Source organism: Fulmarus glacialis, unplaced genomic scaffold (assembly GCF_000690835.1).
Source record: "Fulmarus glacialis isolate BGI_N327 unplaced genomic scaffold, ASM69083v1 scaffold9762, whole genome shotgun sequence".
NCBI lineage: Eukaryota > Metazoa > Chordata > Aves > Procellariiformes > Procellariidae > Fulmarus > Fulmarus glacialis.
Window position 1 is genome coordinate 3,882 of NW_009195949.1, and position 20,384 is coordinate 24,265.

At 48.0% G+C, this 20,384-nt stretch overlaps 1 protein-coding gene across 1 annotated transcript; it reads right to left on the reverse strand.

The window, feature by feature from the left end:
• Positions 1-417: 417 nt before the first annotated feature.
• Positions 418-13,019, reverse strand: GPR20 (G protein-coupled receptor 20). Its single transcript, XM_009572033.1, has 2 exons — positions 12,942-13,019; positions 418-1,500 (listed from the first exon to the last, which is right to left on the reverse strand). The coding sequence occupies exon 2, from the start codon at positions 1,477-1,479 to the stop codon at positions 418-420; it is 1,062 nt and encodes a 353-aa protein (XP_009570328.1). The 5' UTR covers positions 1,480-1,500; positions 12,942-13,019.
• Between the last annotated feature and the right edge of the window lie 7,365 nt (positions 13,020-20,384).

Genomic DNA, 20,384 nt, shown 5'->3' on the forward strand with positions numbered 1-20,384 from the left:
GGAAACATCCCTCTTATCCTTTACTCCTAAGCACATGCCCAATGCCCAAAAGCTTTCATAGAAAACAAAGATTTCCTGCTTTCTAAGTCATCTTAGGAGTGTTGCATTATGATGTCAAACACGAAAAGAAAACCACAGTAAAGAATTTGTTGCTAGCAAAATGTTTGTATTAAAATACAAAGAAAACTTTCCTGTTGGGAACAGTAATTAATAGACTCTTTTTTGTATTGGTACTAACAGCACTACAAGTTCCATTTTTCAAACAGACCACAATGTTCTTGAGGAATAAATTCCACCACTGTCATTCTGAACCTCAGCCTAAAAATCAAAGAGGTCAAAGACAATTGTACTGTGCATCCTAGCAATATTCCAGCATCATTACACTGGCTTACTGCAGCATGTCCCATCAGGTGTGGGTTATATCTGGACACTGCTTGGTGACGGCAAGTTCACAGGGCTTCCTATTGTGTTTGAGAAGGCAATGATTGCATTGGCACCTTTGGAGTTCTTGTTCATACCCAGGATGTCCACACTGGTTTGCTCTGGCTCAGTTTTCCTGAAGATGTTTTTCATGGTTGACTGAAAGTTATTGGTGACAAAGCAGTAGACAATGGGGTCCATGCAGCTGTTGAGGCTACTCAGAGTCACTGTCACATGGTAGACGAGGAGGCTGACATCATGGGGCATGTCTGGGTTCATGGAGATTGCTACCTGTCGCACGTGAAAAGGAGTGAAGCAGATCATGAAGATGATGAGGACGGTGATAAGGAGTTGCACAGCCCTCATTCTCCTCTCCCGACTCTGGTGCATAAGGCTGGGCTTGGACAGAGCACACATAATCCGGGTGGTGAAGAAGATTATTATGATGAGGGGGAAGAAATACTCGCAGACCATCAGGACCAGAATCTTGGAGAGGCAGCATGCAGCAAACTGTATTGCCATCGTCAGGATGGAGAAAGTCACCACAGTGGCAAAGATCCAAATGAAGACGCAGATCCCCTTGGCACAGGTGGGGTTCCTCCATTTACGTGAGGCCTCCGCCTGTACAATTGCCAGATAGCGGTCAACGCAGATACACGTCAAGAAGAGGATGCTGCAGTACATGTTGACAAAGTAGCCAAAGATATGAACCAAAGAACAATTCAGGCAGTCCCCTGCACTATAGAACATGATGATCCGGACAGGCAAGGAAAAGCCCACCAAGAGATCAGTAACAATCAAATTGATGGTGTAAATAACAGAGGTGGTTTTTGTCTTGGTACGGAAGCAGAAGACATATAGCGCCAAGCTGTTCAGCACAACACCTACCAGGAAAATGATGGCATTGACTACCATCAAGGCAATCCACAGGTTGTAAAATTCTGTATACAGTTCTTTGTCGGGGTGGATGAACTTGGAGAACAAGTAGATGCTGGAGTTGGGTTGCTGGGTGGAGTTGATAGAGTCAAGGGCTGGCAACTGAGTGGAGGAGGTCGGCATGGTCACTGACTTCCCAGAGATCTGGAAGAAAAGAAATAGACATATATTGATGGGTATGTCAGCATTCCTTAAGGTTCAAAATGTTGTCACCTAAGAACATTTTAACCAAAATATTTGTACATCTTCAGTAGTTACATATATTGCTGTACTCTCTAAGCATTTCATCTATCAATATGGGATTACCAATAATAGCTAGAAAAATGCCTGGGTTTATAATTACTGTCTTCCAGTGGTTCCAGATGCATGTTTTGGAGAAGACACACAATCCCCACTTCAAATTTCTTTTCCTCTGCCCCGTGCAAAAATGGTTTTAAGGCCTGAGCAGGAACAGAGAAGTGAACTATGCTGAGGGGAGCAAAGGAGAAGGGAAAGTCGGGGGAAGTACACATGGTCATGTTTTAGCCAGCCACGTGGCAAATGGCCCAGAGAAATAGGCAGGGTTGCTGAGTCCAAGCAGGGTGTGTTGATGCTCATGGAGGGCACAGGCCATTTGACGCTGTGACAGGGAGGGTCAGGCCAATATGCGGCTCCTACCGAGTCTTGTTTCCTGAACGTGGTCTTATTCTTTTGAGTCCTTCCTCCATTGGAGCAGCTTCTTCCCGACTGGAGGCTCTTCCTGCCCTGCCATGGGAGTAGGATAGTGCTGGCAGCCAGAAGACATTTGCTCAACCTATTGGCACAACCCCAGCATCTGACTCCTAAAATATCACATCCCTTCCCTTGGCTGGGTGATCCCATTAGAGAGTTACATGCAGCAGCATTTTCAGGAATTGTAAGATTTTCCTAAAATCAAAGGATGGGTGAATTTTCCAGGAAAGCACAAACAGGTTGTGTGGCATCTTCTAGAGATCTGCACTCACAGCAACAGCAGCCGGGAGATTTCAAACCAAGGGCGTCAGCCGCTACTCCTGCCAGGGTTTGACAGTTTAATTTGCAAATCATTCCTGACTTACACACTATTTTAAACTGATTTGTATATTAAAAAGATAAAAAAAAAAGCCCAATATATACAGAGACTTGGCTGCTTTCAATAAAAATAAATCGTTGAAAAATGTCTGGAATATCTCAAAGTGGCTGAGCAGGACTTTGAGGTTAAAAAAATCAGCTTGAATCAGCAGAGAATGATGCTGAAAGACTTGAGTTATGAGGGTTTGAAATCCCTGCTACCAAAGAGCCAAGTGTGGAAGGGCTAGGAGACAATAAACTGCAAACACATCTTCCAGTGCTCACAGGAACCGCAGTGTGCTTGGGCTGCATGTCTCAATGAGGAAGGCTTGAATTGCTAAGGAGGTCTGGATATCCATCTCGCCCAAGCCCCATCCTCTGGCAGCTGGCTTTCTGCCTGCATTAATCCTTTTTGCTGCTTATGGGGATTGGGTGGATGGACTGAAGGTGTCACATTGCCTGTGAGATGCTCCAAGCTGTTGGTGGCCATGTAGAAAGCAGAGGCGGTCAGAAGCCTTCCAGTGAAAAGTGGATCCTCAGGAGAGTTCCTGCTGGCCAAAAGCAAATGTTTTGCAGGGACAGTCCTAACTGGGTCCAGAGAGCATCACAGGAGCTCTGAGCCTGCCTGACAAGTGCCAAAGCCTTCGCCTGCGTGGCCACTAAAAGCTTGCTTGTTGGACTAATGAACTACAAATCTCTGCTAGCCGTAACTCTCAAGCTTTTGAACTCCTCCACACCTCCTGACAAAGACAGAAGGCTTCCAGCTCTCTGGGATAAAGATCTGGGGAACTGAGATTTAGAAGAAGAGATTCTCAAGTCTCTGTGCATTTGCTGGACACATCACTCCTGATGTGTCTCATCAGTGCTGAGCAGAGGGGAAGGATCACCTCCCTCAGCCTGCTGGCAATGCTCCTCCCAAGGCAACCCAGGAGGCTGTTGGCCTTCTTTCTCACAAGGGTGCGTTGCTGTCTCAAGTGCAACTTGGCACCCACCAGGACCCCCAAGTCCTCTGCAAAGCCACTTTCCAGCTGTTTGGCCTCAGACTGTACTGGTGCATTCCTCCCATCCTGGTGAAGCCTCTGCTGGACCCTCTCCTGTCTTTCAACATTCCCCTGAACAGAGCTCTCCCAAACTGGACACCTCACCAGTTTTGATGGAGGTAATAACTCCCCTCCATTTGCTGACCATGAACCTTCTAATGTGGCACACTATGTACTTTGCCTTGTCTGCAGTGAGTGCACACTGTTTGCTTGTTTTTTTTTCAGCCTAAGATCCACCATAACATCCATGTCCTTTTCAGTAGAGGAGTTCCCAGCCTGTAGTGGTGAATAGGGTCATAGGATATGGCCAGGCAGGCTTCTGTGGAGGACTGAGCGACCAAAGTGTTAGGTGCTTTCCTGCCTCTTCTCATTTGGAGAAGGCTGGGAATGAAGTATGTTTGGTAAATGGTCAACATTCAAGATCAAGAGTCCTCATGGGATGCTACAGTCTAGTCGTGGTTACTCTGTATGGTTCATTCAAGCCAGGTGAGCACAAGGCAGAGCATTTGTTGGGCAAAAGCAGAGATTAGGACTGAGAATTTAGAAGACTTGGTGTGAAGTTCCCTCTGGAAATTCTTGGAGAAGTGGCTTTGCCATCATGATGGAGCTTAGGTCTGTTGGCCTGGAGTCTGGTGATTGCTCTAGTTTCTTCTTAGCTCTCATCTATGGAAGTGGTGTGAAACAAAAAGATGGTTTTTAATATCCTTGAACTTGGAAGGATATTTATAATCAAATGGCAATTTGTTCTGTTAAGGTAGCCACTCAAACCAAAGTAGTTGGATTGTCCATTGGAATAGCTGGCGCACAACCACAGAGCCCTACTGAGATCAACCCAGTGCCAGATTATGCTGCAGGACTGAAATTCCAAAGCCTGGGGTCAGACCACCTGTAATGTCCCAAAGAACTCCTGAGCAAAGAGGAGCAATCCTAATTCTGTCCACTTTTGCACATAGGCCATCTCCAGCAGCAACTGGACATTGGAGCATCTTCAGGGAAGTGATCGTGCCCCTGTATTTGGCACTGGTGAGGCTGCACCTCGAATCCTGTGTTCGGTTTTGGGCCCCTCCCTACAAGAAGGACATTGAGGTGCTGGAGCATGTCCAGAGAAGGGGAACGAAGCTGGTGAAGGGCCTGGAGCACAAGTCTTATGAGGAGCGGCTGAGGGAACTGGGACTGTTTAGCCTGGAGAAGGGGAGGCTGAGGGACAACCCTATCGCGCCCTACTTGTAGTGAGGTGGGGGTTGGTCTCTTCTGCCAAGTAACAAGCGATAGGACGAGAGGAAATGGCCTCAAGTTGCACCAAGGGAGGTTTAGATTGGACATTAGGAAAAATTTCTTTACTGAAAGGGTTGTAAAGCCTTGGAAGAGGCTGCCCAGGGAAGTGGTAGAGTCACCATCCCTGGAAGTATTTAAACGACATGTAGATGAGGCACTTAGGGACATGATTTAGTGGGCATGGTAGTGTTGGGTTGATGGTTGGACTTGATGATCTTAGAGGTCTTCTCCAACCTTAATGATTCTATGATTCTATGATTCTATGATCCTGTGTTTCAGGAATGACCAGATTACCTCACCCTGCACTGAACTCCAGTGGCAGCCAAAGTAGCACACATGTTCACGTTATTTTGTCTAGGTCTGATTGAGCCTGCAGACTCCTGGGAGAGGGTCTTGTCTCTTTACATTTTGTGCCAAGCATGCTGTCAGTGAATAACAGGAAAAACTGGACCCAAGACTGGCTGAAGATAGTGGAGTTGCGAAGTCTGGCACGTGAGAAAGATGCATGGAGAAGATGTAGAACACTGGCCCATTTTCTAATGATTTTCTAATATTCTCACCATCTGATCTTCTCTGTTTGTTTGTTTCACTTTTTAATTACAAAAACAAACTGAAATGAACACTTGCCTGGATCTGTTCCCAGATTTCTCTTTGCAGCTGCTATTAAGAGGAGCACTGCGGAAGCCGCTGCACCAGTTCAAACCAAGAAATAAAGACTTTGTTGCCCCTTGAATGCGGTGTGAGCTTGTATATCTGTGTTCATACAAATAGTTGAGCAAGGGGAGAACACAAAATCACCCATCCCATCCGTTAGCATGCACTAGAGTGTATTGAGTTGTGTATGCATTTGTCGTCTTGTTGTAATTCTAAGGCACTAGCCGTTTGCTCTGATTTTATATCTCATTAGTAGCTTGTCTCCTCTGGGAGACTTTTCTTCAGTCTCAGATCCTTTATCACAAACACCTGATATTCATCTTACATTTTTCCTTTCCTGCCTCAGTGAAATCAGTAACTCAAAATGCTTTCAAATGTTCCTCACAATGCTATTGAGGTATGTAGGGCACTTTACAGACTAATGGAAAAGGATCCCCTATGAGTACTGTCCATACACAGAAATTAAAATCATCAGCATATACAGAGTGATGGCTTACATAGTCACGTCTTCCACTGAGCCCCATGGGCAGTGAAATAAACTCCAGATATAGTAAAGAGCTAAAAAACAAGTAGCATTTTTTTTGCCAAATTGAACATGCAATGGAGGAGCTGAATTAGAGTTTCTGTCTCTTCCCACTCCATCACTACCTTGTCTGAACTCAAAATCCAAGTATCTACATGAAACAAATTTAAGTAATTCTGAAGATTTCCTCACTGACAGGCTATGGAAAAGCTGCCTCTTGGGCTGCAGTGGGAAAAGTCTTTCTCTAATCAAATTGTTACTGATGGATGTTCGGGTGAATGGACTTTTCCTTTCTTTCTTTGTGGGACTGCTCTCATCTCATAGCTCACAAGCAAAAGGGACGGGGAGCTGGACTGGCAAAGCAATAGCATTCCTCTGAGTGCTTTTAATGAGATGGAGCTGGACCAAACCCTGGGTTAACAGCTACTAAGTATTTTTCCATTGCGGGTCTCCAAGCACTTGATAAAGGTACATTGCCCCATTTTGCAGCAGGCTGAACAAGGCACAGAATGGCAGCGTGACCTCGCATCTGAGGAAAAGCAAACATTTCCAAATTCTGCCCCTCCCTCCGCCCCCCAGTCAAAAAATTGTGCCAACCAGGTCTCTCCCTCTGCCATCGGAAATATTCTTGCAGGTATTAAAGTGAGTCAGTTCAGTTACACATCACCACGGAGTGGTGGCATATAGCAGTCAGTGGGGTCATGGCTAAATACATGAGAAACTTTGCAGCCTTTGCAAACTTTTATTTTGCTATGTTATTTTTATTTTCGCACTATTTATTGCTTTCAGCTATGGCATGAGCTCATGCAGAGCTACAAGAACCATGATCACCTTTGCTTACAGAGTAAATAGCCCCTGTGCTAACCCCTTTCCTAAAATCTTCAAAGAGTTTGGAGCTCAACCTTCTTCATGCCTAATTCAGCTCTCAGCCCCCCAGATTTCCATGCAATCCCTGTTTCTTGGAGCTGGCAGTCTGCAAAGCCCAAGATGGGTAAACATGTGTCCTTCTGAGTGCTGTCTGACTGCGCCAATTGGCCTATGCTGTTATATTGTACCTCTCAGGCTGGATTTTGTCTGTCTGGCTGTGAGACTGGGTAGCATTTCCTTAAAAGTACAGCAGGCATCTGGGTAGAAATGGGATAAGGGGAGGAATGGAGACTGGAGGTTGACCTGGTTTCCCTTGTTCTGATAAAGGTCCCTGCTCAGCACTGGGAGAGGGGGACTTGCTCTGAAATCCTTTCTCGTTGTTATGTGACACAACCGATTCCATCATTCGTGGGCCAAATAGGAAACAGATGGTCACTGTGCTGAAACCAGGTCCTGCAGCCTCTTCCCTCGCTCGCTTGCTGCTTGGCATCACGCTTGTTCATTTAGCATGGGCAGCTCAGTGCTACCTTTACCCCAGGAGGAAATTCTTGACCATCCCGTGTTTCTTTCCACCCAACTTTTAGCTCAGTGTCAGTCTTAAGCCTCACCTTCCACTTGCTGAAGTCAATGAGGATTACTTCCTTGACCTGGGGGAATTTTGGATCTGGCTCAGCAATTCAAGTAATGGGATACAAAAGAAAAGGCAGGTCAGGCAACTGAGCTTTATCCTAACCACTCTCCAAAAGGGTTATTTATTGGTGTGTGCAGATAATAGGATCTCTGCATGCAGACCCTGAGACAGAGAATAAGAGAGCCGTGCACTGGGATCAGAAAGATGAAAAGGACATTAACAAGTGAGAGTGAGTGTTATTTAGTATAAACAGCTTCAGCTTTTCTCATCTCCCCATCCTGAATCAGAACATCTGATATGGCAACCTGGCTCCTCTATCACCCCCCCTGTCTCCCTTAACTTGTCTTGCCTGCTAGTGTTACTCTGCTGCCTGGGATGGCAGCAGCGTGTGTTTAGTTTTGCAGCCTTTCCATGTTTAAAGTTCCCTGAGTGATTTATCATCATATTTATAAATGAAGGGTTAAACTCACTCTCTTTCAGTTTAAATTCTATGATTCTCCTTCTGGCAAGCTCTCACTCAACTCTGGCACAAACTGTCCAAATATGGTGTTTTTGTGCATGTCGAGGACCTTGCCCTATACGTGGTAGAGCTTGTTCTGTATGCCTCATGCTCAGCCTAGGGAGGTTGGGTTTGCTGACAGTGGGAACTGAGGGAGAAAGGGAGAGAAAGGGAATGAATCCAGCTGCTGAAAGGGAAAGGCTGGTGCCCATCTAGCCCTCAGGCTGTGAGAAGGGAGCTAATGTTCGGAGGCAAAAGATTCCACCCTGAAGCAGAAATGGGGCTATTTCCAGGGTGGGGAAGATCCCATATTTGCGGGCATCTGATCTCCTCTCTCACTTGATTCCTAAGCATTGATGTCTTCCTAGAAGCCTCCAGGTTGGAGGGCAGCTGGTCAGAGTGTGTGAAACACTGGGGAACTGCAGTTGGAAATGGTTAAACCCAGTCCAGGGTTGGATTATTCCTTCCCCTCCAATGCTGTGGAAATCAAAGGCACTTCGGAGACAAAAAACACATAGTTCTGTGAGTGCCAGATTAAATGACACCTGCTTTCTTACGGTTTCATGTCTTGCAGTGGCTTGCAGGGCTGGATAAATGCTTTGCCCTGGTTGAGATGCTTATTATAACTTTTTCCCATGTGGACACTTGGCTGCCTTAATGAGCACTCACGTTCCAGCTCTTTCCTTGGCTCCGACACTTGTTTGACTTTCTCCTCTCTTTGGTGCCTAATTTCCTGAAAATTGAGGTGATCTTTCCCTTGTGCCAAATTTTGGTTGAATTTAGCCAACAGATTGAAAAACATTAGGAGGATGGAGGAAATCAGAGCTGACAAACACATAAATAGGCACTGAGCACAATCCTTGTTTTCTCTAATATGAACCTGCAAGGACTTTGCCAGCACTCTCCACCACACATCCTTTAATTTAGGTCTTATTCACTGCAAATTCACAATTGCTTTGGCATTGAAACACTGCAAACAGGGCTGGATGGCTTCTTTGCAAAGAGGGAGCATTGCCTGCCTCTCATTCTTTGCCTGAAGTTAAATAATTTCATATTTATACCAAATCATACCGTCCTCATGAAGAACCAGCCTGAGGATAGATGATAGTTGATTGCCTGGCGTATGCACTGGTCAGACAAGGTCCACGTGCAATGAAAAGCGTGATGGCCAGCAACACTTACCTTGTCCAACTGTTTGGATAGTCATGTGCTGAATTACAGCCTTTGCCTAGGAGGGGAAAGGTGTGAACTCACTTTGCACAACAGCAAGAGGGATTAACACCCCCCTAATGACTTTTTGGATGTCCAGTCCGAGGCAATGGCCAGGGGCTGTCTCCTTCAAGCCATTTAAGCAATCACGGCCTAAGGATGTGTGGAGGCTAATGCAATGTTGGTCGTTGGGCTTGTGTTGCTGTCGGGCTGTTGAGCCATTTGCGTCCTGCCTGATGTGCCCAGTTAGCCTACGTGGTTGTTCATCTCCAAGACCCTGCTGTGGATGGGCGATGGGTATTGCTGTGAGTTGTGATCTGAGCTCCACCCACCGTGCTGTGTTCGATGCTGTGTGTGCACATGGGTGGACCCCATGCTCCCCAGCAAGCCTAAGGCCAAAATCAGATCCTATGCGAGTGAGGGACCCAGCTGCCTGGTTCTGTTTGGAACAAGCAATAGCCTGTGGGTGCCCAAGCAATGATTTAGTCCAACAGGTCATAGAATCATGGAATCATTAAGGTTGGAAAAGACCTCTAGGATCATCGAGTCCAACCCAACACCACCATGCCCACTAAACCATGTCCCTAAGCGCCACATCTACACATCTTTTAAATACTTCCAGGGATGGTGACTCCACCACTTCCCTGGGCAGCCTGTTCCAAGGCCTGACCACTCTTTCAGGAAAGTTTTTCCTAATGTCCAATCTAAACCTCCCTTGGCGCAACTTGAGGCCATTTCCTCTCATCCTATCGCTAGTTACTTGGCAGAAGAGACCAACCCCCACCTCGCTACAACCTCCTTTCAGGTAGTTGTAGAGCGCGATGAGGTCTCCCCTCAGCCTCCTCTTCTCCAGACTAGACAGCCCCAGTTCCCTCAGCCGCTCCTCATCAGACTTCTGCTCCAGGCCCTTCACCAGCTTCATTGCCCTTCTCTGGACATGCTCCAGCACCTCAATGTCCTTCCTGTAGTGAGGGACCCAAAACTGAACACAGGATTCGAGGTGCGGCCTCACCAGTGCTGAGTACAAGAGCACGATCACCTCCCTCCTCCTGCTGGCCACACTATTTCTGATACAGGTCATCCTAGGCCATGAGGGATCACTGCCAGTTAGAAGGGGGAGAGCACAACTCTCCAAACTACATTCATCTTCTTCACGGAGCAAAGTGACCCAGCGGGGAGGGAGGTCACTTGGCTTGGCCCAGATGCCCACTCTCTGCATCTAGGCTTGAACCTGCTGCTTAAAACCAGGTGACAGCTCACCAGTCCTGGACATCCCAGAGACAATCTATTTAAAACTTGGAAAGATCTGCATGGTCCTCCCCCAACCCTGTCCTGAGCATGCCTGGAAAATATGGAATGAAGCTCCCAAAGATACACAGAGCAGGAAATTCATGTGCTGGCAGATTTCTTATGAGCTTATACCTCCTCTATGCCCATTTGCAGCAGTAATGCCTCAGCCTTTGAAAGAAGGAGCCCAGATGTACATGTACAAGCAAACAAAGAAGTGGATTGTACATACATTGCCTCTCCAGACCCGCAAAAGTGCACCCAGCAGTGGTGGGCACCCAGAGGTCCTTCAGCACGTCTCTGATGAAGCTTGCTAGTACCGGTCAGCTTAGAAGTGCTAATAAAGGCTTTACATCTCCACTTGCCTGTTTATAGCACACTGTATAGAAAAATGCCTCCTGAAACGTTTAGATGTCTACAATGCCTTATTGATACCGTTGCATTTTTCATGTCCCTCGTTTCTGCATTACCAGATCTTGGCCTTGGAGTGACAGAAATATTAAGTGTCTTGGTGAATGCTCTATAAATCATGCTGTTAGCATTTGAAAGCCCAATGTCTCATAGCCTGTCAGGGCTAGCATCAAGTGCCATCAGTCACAAGGGAGCATGGAGTGACATCTCTGCAGTAGATGCTGTGTATTTCTAGCTCTGACGCTGTGAGAGAAATCAGAGCATGACTTCCTGCGTGTATTCCTCTCTGTCCTTTGTGGACCAGTATGATGTGAGGGGAAAGCACATATTTTGGTGGAAAATGTTTTCCAGGAGGGTTTAAATTTTTTTTTAAAAGCTAAATCTGGAAAGAAATATGTGGATTTGGAGTTTTATAGGTCCAGCCAGGAGAAATGGATTTGTGCCTGTTTTCTTGGGAGGTTGTAACAGTACAAGAGAAATGTGTTTGATTTTATTGGGATTACAGTAATCCGTCTAGCATTTCAAGGGTGCCTGGGACAAAGTGCTAGAAATGTCAGTTTGGAATAAAAGCTGTTGTGGCTGTGTACAAGGAGAACCCTGCAGTGAAAATTACCATATAGGCACATACAGGAACTTCACAGGCAAGTGCAAAAATATCGCGGGAGATTAAACTGAGCAACTTCTGGCCTGTGCATTGCTGCTTGCTTTTGAAAAGGAAAATTTTAGTTGCAAATTTAGCAATCTTTAAGCACTTTTCCCTCTTTCTGCCTTCAGCTGCCTGCTTGCTCTGTCCCTTGGCAAGAAGCCTGAGAAGGACAGTGGGGGAGGAGCAGCGACAGAGGTTTGTTATTGAGGAATACCTGGGGTCCTGCATGGCCCAGGGATGCAGGACAGAAGAGGCAATACTCACACCCAAGGGAGCACAGGGAACGGAGGTGACACAAATGCAGGTAGGGACAAAGGGGTGACGCAGTGGGGAGAGGGGTCAGGTGGGCCATGAGCAGCAGACCAGCCCGCCATGGATAAGCTCTGCAGCCCAGCAGAGTTGTGCTGCTCTCTTGGCTGTGGCGAGAAACTGAGGCACAGAGCTATGCCTGGGCTTGGCCCGTGGCTTGCAGAGAGATTGGAGACCTGGTCAGGGAGCAGACATTTTTTGAGGCGTCCCAGGATGGATAATCAGATCTTAACCCTTTGGGAGACTGGTATCTGTGGTTTCCTTTGCTAGGCACATATGACACTGTGCTGTGCAGACAGACCCCACAGTGCCTTCAGGGTTTTGCAAATTTTGGATTAACCAGGTTAACCTGGAAAAACTTTGAGCTGTTGGTGAGTGTGTTGCTGTGAAAGCAGGGAACATTTCTGAAGGGACCTGGTTAAGGACCTTGGAAGGGATCTGTTTCTCCTTAGACTGACCCAGCAAGCAGATTCAGAGAAAGAAAAGAGCATCTTTCCTAGAGATGAGCTCACACCCTGCTGCATGGCCAAAGAGAGGTAAAACATCCCGAGTTGCAGCTGACCCCGTGCCAGGCAGTGCAACATCTCCTTTCCTGGCTTCCAAAACCTCCCTGAATCCATTTCCCCAAAATTTAATTATACCTGAGAATACACAAATACAAACAAGGCATCACCCCTCTCCTCACAAGAGCTGGCACAGTAATTTTCAATGGGGGAAAGCCAGTACCTTCACACATTTTCATCACCCCCGTGTCCTCAGGAAACAACCAAATATCACAGCACTGCCCCAAAACCCAAAAGCAGAGAAGCTCACAGTGGAGGAAGCCCCTCACAGCCCCTTGCAGTCACCGGTGCAGCCTGGCTCTCCTGGTCAGGCATCTCCTGATGAACTTCCACACCTGCCGCACGGGCAGAGCCAGGGGCTTCCCGAGCTGCTCTTCCAAGTGTTCGGTGCAGGACCCTCTCCACGGCCATCCCTGGCAGGGCTCCCTGCTGCAATAACCACGCTTTCCACTCCGGACTTGGGGTCCGGTCTCCAGCAATTCCCTCCAGGCCCCCCGCTGTCACCTCTCCGATCCCATGCCCTCCCTTTCTCTCTGACCAATATCCCAAAGCATTCACTGCAACGGTCCCTGCAGTGTATTCCTCCACGATGGACTGACTTACCTCTGGCCCGATCTCCCTTCTATGTTAGAGGAGCTGCCGGTAAGAAAATTTCCTCGTGGACCTGAATGCTATCACCCCAGGAAAGAGACATCTGTTCCTACAAGCAGAACAACTGGAGTGACTACAGAATATGAAGAAATGCTTAATCTCTCTCTCGCGCTCTCTCTCCCCCCCTCTCTTCTAAATATAGCCTTGCAACTAATGGGAAAAAATACACACTACCAAAAAAAAAAAATTTCCACTTGTCTTTAGTGTTCAGAATTTCTCCCCAAACATTTGGCTCCTTGCCCTAAATCTCTCTGAAATTTATGAAGTGCTGGAAATGCTAAAGAGGGCTCCAGCCTTCCTCACGGTGCTAATGCCTGAATATCTCTAGTAAACTAAAACTGATGTTGCTGCCCTGCTCTTGTCCCCTCCCTGGGTCAATTTTCCTGTGTCTCTGTGGGAACAAAATCTCCTTGCTGAGAACTCGCCAGCTCAAGGCCACGGCAATGCCACCACTGTGTGACACGAGGAAAATACCTCTCTTTTCATCTTCCTGATATGAACTGGGATTAGACAGTTGCAGGAAGGTGTTGGACCAAATGCCACAAAGCCTGCGACATGCTTTGAACCAACCCAGCTGTTCAGACCCTGAGAAGTAACCTGGCACAGGGAGACAAAGGGTGACCCTGCACACTTTGGTGATGCTCTGGCTGCAGTCATTTGGGAGAGGAGTTAATAAGATCTATCTAAGGACTGGGCTGAAGTGACTGAGCGTAGATGAGTCGACGGTGGAAACAGAGAGTCTGAGGTTCCACCGAGGAGCCCCCCAACATGTTCCTCCATCCTCACACAGCCCTTCCCTACTGGTAGTAGAGTCATTGTGGGTATCAGGTCCCTCGCAGAGCGGGGATTTAAATATCCTTGCACTTTTGGCTGCATGAGAAGAGACTGAGATTGGGCAAAGCATAATGAACTATCCAATTGTTGAGATGGGTTCAAAGCACATGGCCAGATCAGCTTTCAAGATGCCTTTGCTGACCAGTGCTGTAAGGTCTCAAATCTCCCAAATCCCTCAAAGTCCCACCTCATGATGGGATACTTCCTGCTCTAAATTGGGTACCAAAAAAGCCATCTTTTGTGGGGCTTGCACAGATGTTCTCTCCACGAGGCTTTACAGTAGCTTTAGAGGTCCCTCCTGGGAGAAAAGGCAGAAAGAAATAAAGTGAGAAGTTGCATCAAATTTAATTGTTTAGAAAGACAGGGAGGATGGATGCTGGATTTTAGTGTCATCCCTGGACTGCTCTTTTCCCTCACCCTTTAGATAAAGACAACACTGGTGCCAATGCAATAAACATGCAGGATATGGCCCGTCACAACACGACAGGATCAACTGAGAGGCATTGAATTCCAGGTCAAGAGGCCAAATCCATAAATAGAGGAGAGGTAAACTCCACACATGCATGTCTCACTGGAGCACAAACAGTAGCTATGGTTATTAGAGAAGGTTGACCTCATTTTCTGGAATTAGTTTTTCACCCTTGGATCTTTCCCAGGAAGACTGAGCTGATCTTTTTTGTCTGGTTATTTTATTGATTTTCTATTTTGAGTTTCCTCACATTGAGGGGCAGATTCTTCCCCCAGTTTCAGGAACATCCTCTTTGACTTTATGTGCCCCCTGATCCAGGCATCCAGCCTTTCACAACCGAGCTCCAGCTCAGGCATGTGCCTGGGCTCTCATCTGCTTTTCACTTCCTTATGACTTGGAAAGCAAGTGTGATTAGAAGGCCTCCATGAGTCCTGTCGGAGTAATAATAATCTTGCCTTCACTTCCTTCCATCTTGGGAGTTGAACAGGGAGAAGAACAAAAGAGAAGAAACCAACCTATAGTCCAACGTTGGGCGGGGTGGATGAACTTGGACCCAATCGTTCTTATTGCCTATGGTGCCAAATGCTTAAGTTTCCCCCAGCCTGTCAACAAAACTTTTGTACTTAGGGAATAGCTCTCTGGAGTTACAAATGCAAGACTGAAAGAAAGAGGAGACCTTTCTCCAGGATGAGATATCAGTACCTACGCTCTGTTCACCTGCTCTGCGACTGCCCAGCCCTTCCTATGTGAGGACTGGCTTGGTTTTGTGCTTCTGCATGATGCATGTGAGCTTTGTTCCCATTCTTGTGCACAGGATAATGAGTGCCCTGCACTCCCCCACTATCCCAGCCTCTCCCTCCTTGCTGGATTTAGAGCTAGACTTGGAGTGGCAACAGCTGCAAAGTTTCAAGTTGTGCCTGAGATAGTGCAGAGCATGCCTTATTGGGAAGCAGATGCTGCTGTTAAGGTGGAGAAGGCACATCCGGGCTCAGGGCCACGCTTTGTCCCAGACGTGGTTCCCACACTCGACTTCAGGAGGAGTTGCAACCGTAGCTGATGAATGAAGAGCTTCTATCATCTCTTGATTTTCAGTCATTTATCACCCTCCCAGAGGGAGGGGGAAAGGAAGAAAAAAAAAAAAAAGCGAAGCTTTAGTACGTGGAAAATTTTCAAGCTTGTTCGCTGAATATGCAACAGTGTTAAATATTGCAGTGGATGTCTTGAGATTGTAGGTGGAAGAAGGTATTGATGCAGCTGAAATTAGCATGTAGGAGAAGGAATAATAGTTACGGCATAGAAGGGTGCTACTGGCCCATAATAATTCCCTAACTGCGCATCCTTAACCGCATTCCTTAGCAGCAATCCCTTAACTGCGCCATGTAAAATAGGGGTGGACAGGGCTCCATTTAAAAGTCTTCTGTGGCACAGAGCAGCAAAGCAGGAGGCCAGATGGCTCTGAAGGAAGCATGGTAGTCTGATACCACACACCACCCTGGGGAGATGTCTTCTCAGTTTTTGTAAGGAGAAGGGTATACTTTTCCAGTCCTATTCAAAAATCATAGAATCATAGAATAGTTTGGGTTGGAAGGGACCTTTAAAGGCCACCTAGTCCAACCCCCCTGCCAGGGACAGGGCAGGGACATCTTCAACTAGATCAGGTTGCTCAGAGCCCCGTCCAACCTGACCTTGAATGTTTCCAGGGATGGGGCATCTACCACCTCTCTGGGCAACCACCCTCATTGTAAAAAATTTCTTCCTTAGATCTAGTCTAAATCTACCCTCTTTTAGTTTAAAACCACTCCCCCTTGTCCTATCGCAACAGGCCCTGCTAAAAAGTCTGTCCCCATCTTTCTTATAAGCCCCCTTTAAGTATTCAAAGGCCGCAATAAGGTCTCCCCGGAGCCTTCTCTTCTCCAGGCTGAACAACCCCAACTCTCTCAGCCTGTCCTCATAGGAGAGGTGTTTCATTACTCTGATCGTTTTTGTGGATCTAAAAAGGGGAGTTGAGTGTCCTTTCATCCCCTGCTGCGGGAGAAGAGACTGGGCACAGCGTAACAAACTGCTGTACTGCTGAGACGGGCTTAAGGCACATGGCTGGATCAGCTTTCAAGATGTCTCTGTTGACCAACTCTATAAGGACCCAAACCAGAATCTGGTGTCTGAAAATGCCTGGGTTTTTTTTAGGAAGTCAAATTTAGGCTCTGTTATACAGAACAGATTCTCAGAAATGAATTCTTTTCTTCAGTGACAGAGGAGCTTCTTGGGTAGAAGCTCTTGGACCCAAAACTGATGGAATCAGAGTTCAGAAAGTTGAGGAGCCTCACCCATGGTCATGACTGTGTGGAGGACACCAAAGGGTGGATTCCTCACTACATGGAGGACACTGAAGGGTGGGATCTTCACTGAGCTGTCTGGGAAATCTTTTTTATCAGCTACTTCAGGGAAAGTGAATTCACATGCCCATAGGCCACCTCCATTGAACATTCTTCTGTTTTCCCTCCAACAAATGTGTTCCTGAGACATTTTTCCACTGTCTTGCAGGAAGGGGAAATGGGAGCAAGCAATGCCCACAGACACAATAACAACACACAAACACGAGCTTGTCCTCAGAAGATTGCTTGCAGGGGAGGTTGCCCAGCTGATGTAGCTGCAGGCAACAGTAGATGGGCTCTGTTCCCTCCCAGGTGAGTAAACCCTTTGCCGTGGCAGATAAAGTTAATGGTATGGAGGAGAGTCTACATCCATTTTACTCTCCCCAACTACTCTTCCTTCTAGTAAATATGCCCCAGAAGATCCCCAGGCCTTAATAAGTGCTGGAAAACATTAATATATGTCCCTATGATATACACTGCCCATGAGACCTAAATACTTGATTCTCTACAGTCTCCAGGGCTATCGTGGGATGCTGTAAATCAGATTCAGAATTGACCCAGAGAACCGGGTAGGTTCTCCCAGATGGACCAAAGGTGGAGAAGTCACTGCACTGGACTACCCTCCAGGAGTCACCTTTTACAGAGGTTAACTGACAGGAAAGCACCACATGGCATTTGGTTTATGGGTGAATCTGCAGACACTGAGACTATCCCCAAATGTGCAGGAATTTCCCTCCTTGCAAAGGGGCTTGCACTTCAATTCCATCACACTTCCTTATCATTAATGAGTGGGACGTACGTTGCCTTCCTCTGGAAGGAAAGCATTGGACAGCAGTGTGGGAACATTGTCCAAGGATGAGGAACAAAACACTGGCTTCTGTCCCAGCCCTGCCGCAGAGCATAATGGAGCAGAGCAGGGATCTGCCAGGTGCTGCCTGATGGATGAAATCACCTGCCCTAGCTTTTACAGCTCCCTGCCAACAGTGAGGAGAGGGGAGAGAAGCTGATATTTGGTGGGAACTTGTAGCTATTCTGATTTAGTGGAGCTGAAAAGGGCCAGGGAAAACCCCTTACTCCTTGTCCTACATCCAGCTTGGGTCCTGCTCGTGCTGTGGGTGGCAATCTCCTTGCCAGTGAGACACAAGGGTGGGAGGCCTTGTGGACAGGCATGGGAAGGAGCTCAAGGTCTGGATTTGACCCTGCAGAACTCCATTTACTCAAGCTGAGTCAAAAGTGGCCCCTGCAGGGATGCCGGAATTCAGGTGGGTGCAGCAACCCCATGGCAGAGAGAGAGGCTTGGGTGGCCACAACAGGGTCAGAGGGGAAAAGGGAGTTCACAGGGGAACAGGGCTGGGGGTTGCTCCTTGTCCCTCACTCAGTCCTACTCCATCGCTAGTGCAGGAAGGGGCTTCAGCTGCTGGGCTATTGAGAGGTCATTCTCTGCTGCATGGTGTTCCAGGCGTGCCATGCTGGGACATCTGGGAGACTCCTTTGGGATCTGAACCCTGAAACATTCGTGATGGCTGTGCCTAAGGTGGTAGCTGGAGGGGCTGTAGGGAAACTCTGCACTGAGCCCTAAATAGAATCTGTGTCCTTCTCCTGCAATGCTGGGGCAGAAACACCAAAGAGTCAAAAAACCATGAGCTGCTTCTGCCTGGAGAAGGAGGGCTTGGACTACTGCCCCTGGTCATGTTCAACACCCCCAGGGCTGATTGTCTGACTCTCAGCATGGGCAACAGAGGCTGTGGCGAGCCATAAAAGATGGTCCAGCTGCCTCTGTAATGGCATCTCAGCAGGTGCACCTACCTGACATAAGAAGCTCAGCAGAGAGCAGTCGGCATCCTCTGCCAACTGCTCGAGATCACAGGCGCTTCCCAGTGCCCGCTGGGCTGTCGCTTACTGTCCTCAGAGGACTGCAAAAGCCAGAGGCCACCATTAGCATGTGGCCCTGCCTCTGAACAGGCTCCCCATCTGCGTGTTTATTCAAAGAGGGAGATCAGAGAGTTGCCATATGCGGGCCTCTGCTGATGGGATCCAGCCGCGATTTGTCCTTTTGATGAGGAACAGGGAAAGACAAGTGATTCCCAAATGACGGTCGTGGCTCCTGTTGGGTGAGTCGGGCACAGGGGAGAAAGTGTGCAAGAGCCAGTTTCCTGCCTGCCTGCTGCATATTTGAGAATTGACTTTTCTGGCCATTGCCTCCCCCTCCATTTCTCTCCTCAGGCCATGGCATTTTTGCTGACGGACCTGCTGCTGAGCTGAAAGAAAAATGAAGACGTCTGCAGGGCGCAAAGAGCAAGCTGCTCCTCTGGGTGACCCTGAGGTCTCTCCTGGGTGACTGGTTTGGAGTACATTGGTCCTGTCTGTCTCCAGTTCTTGCATGACAAGGGGTGTGAAGTTGGATGTGCCCTGTCCTGGTATAAATATACCCTGTGGGGGTGAGTCAGGATACCTCTCTCCATCCCAGTCTGCCCAGTTCACCACTGCTTTCATAACAGTGAGGTTTCTGACAAGGATCCTCAGTCAAGGCACCAACAAAATGAGCCACAAAGACCTTTTGGCCACCCAACAAGGCATGTCCTATCTCCACTGCCCCTTGCAATCCAACCCGTGTTGGGATCCCTTGCGGGGATCTGATCTTTATGTCCCCCCAACCCAGCTCTGGCCAGCAGCCACCTCTTGTTCTTTTCTTGCTATTTTTTCAAAGTTTCAGGAGCTAATTGCCAAGAACACAACGTCCAGTGTCATAACCTCACCGCAGAGCTCTCCCCATTCCCAGCGAAGTATTTCCTGCCGGATTTGTTTGTCACTGGGCACATAGGGACACTGGTGCTTGGAGGGGAAAGCTACGCAGGCAGGCAGGGCTTTGGCATCACTTGGGCGCACGTGCCCCGGGGAGGTCAGAGCCAGGCGGAGCAGTTCTTGCCCAGCTCTGGCTTGAAGGCTGCAAAGCAGGAGTCAGCAGGATGCTTGGTGTGGCTGCACTGGGATGTGGCTCAAGGGTGGTCGAGAGAGCCCCCAGGCAGCTCTCAGGACTCTGCTCTTGCGTTTGGGGAGGTGGGAAGCACAGCGTGGCGGGGCTGAGTCAGAAAACCTTGAACGCAAGGTGCGCTGTGCCTTGCAAGGCTGCGGAGGACAGAAGGGGCATTCACAAACACGTGGCAAGGAAGTGGTGGGGGACCTTAGGGGAGCAGTCTGGTACCTCCACCTGCTCTCATTTAGCAGCAAGCACAAACCTGGTAAGGGGCAGCGGGGTGCTTCCAGGGCCGTCTGTTCAATGGCCGGTGTCCTTTGCTGTACGAGCAACATAACCCGGGAGGAAGGATGCCTGCAACTCAGAAAATCTGGTCTTTGGACCCACGCTCCTCAAATGGCTTTAGAGAAAGGCATCCTCTCCCTGCTCTCTCTCTGCAAACACGCTAATCCTCCTCTCTCATCCCCTTTGTTCGCCTGGTTTGTAAAGATTGCGAACGGCTCAGGGCAGGGCTGTCTTTTGTTAGACATGCACAGAGCTCAGCGATGCTCTGATCTGGAACAGGGCAGCATAAATCTTATGGATTATCGTAGGAAATGCCACAGTGATGAAAAACCCTATAGGCACATGAAGAAAAGAAAGGGCCCCATTTGGAAAAAAAAGAACAACCCACAACAACAAAAACCCCCTCTGCTGCTGCCTGGTTACAAGTGATTCCTAAAATTGCTGCCTCTGGAAGAAGCTGG

Coding starts and splice junctions, on each gene's coding strand:
- GPR20 (XM_009572033.1), bottom strand. CDS start 1,479: ATGCCGACCTCCTCCACTCAGTTGCCAGCCCTTGACTCTATCAACTCC.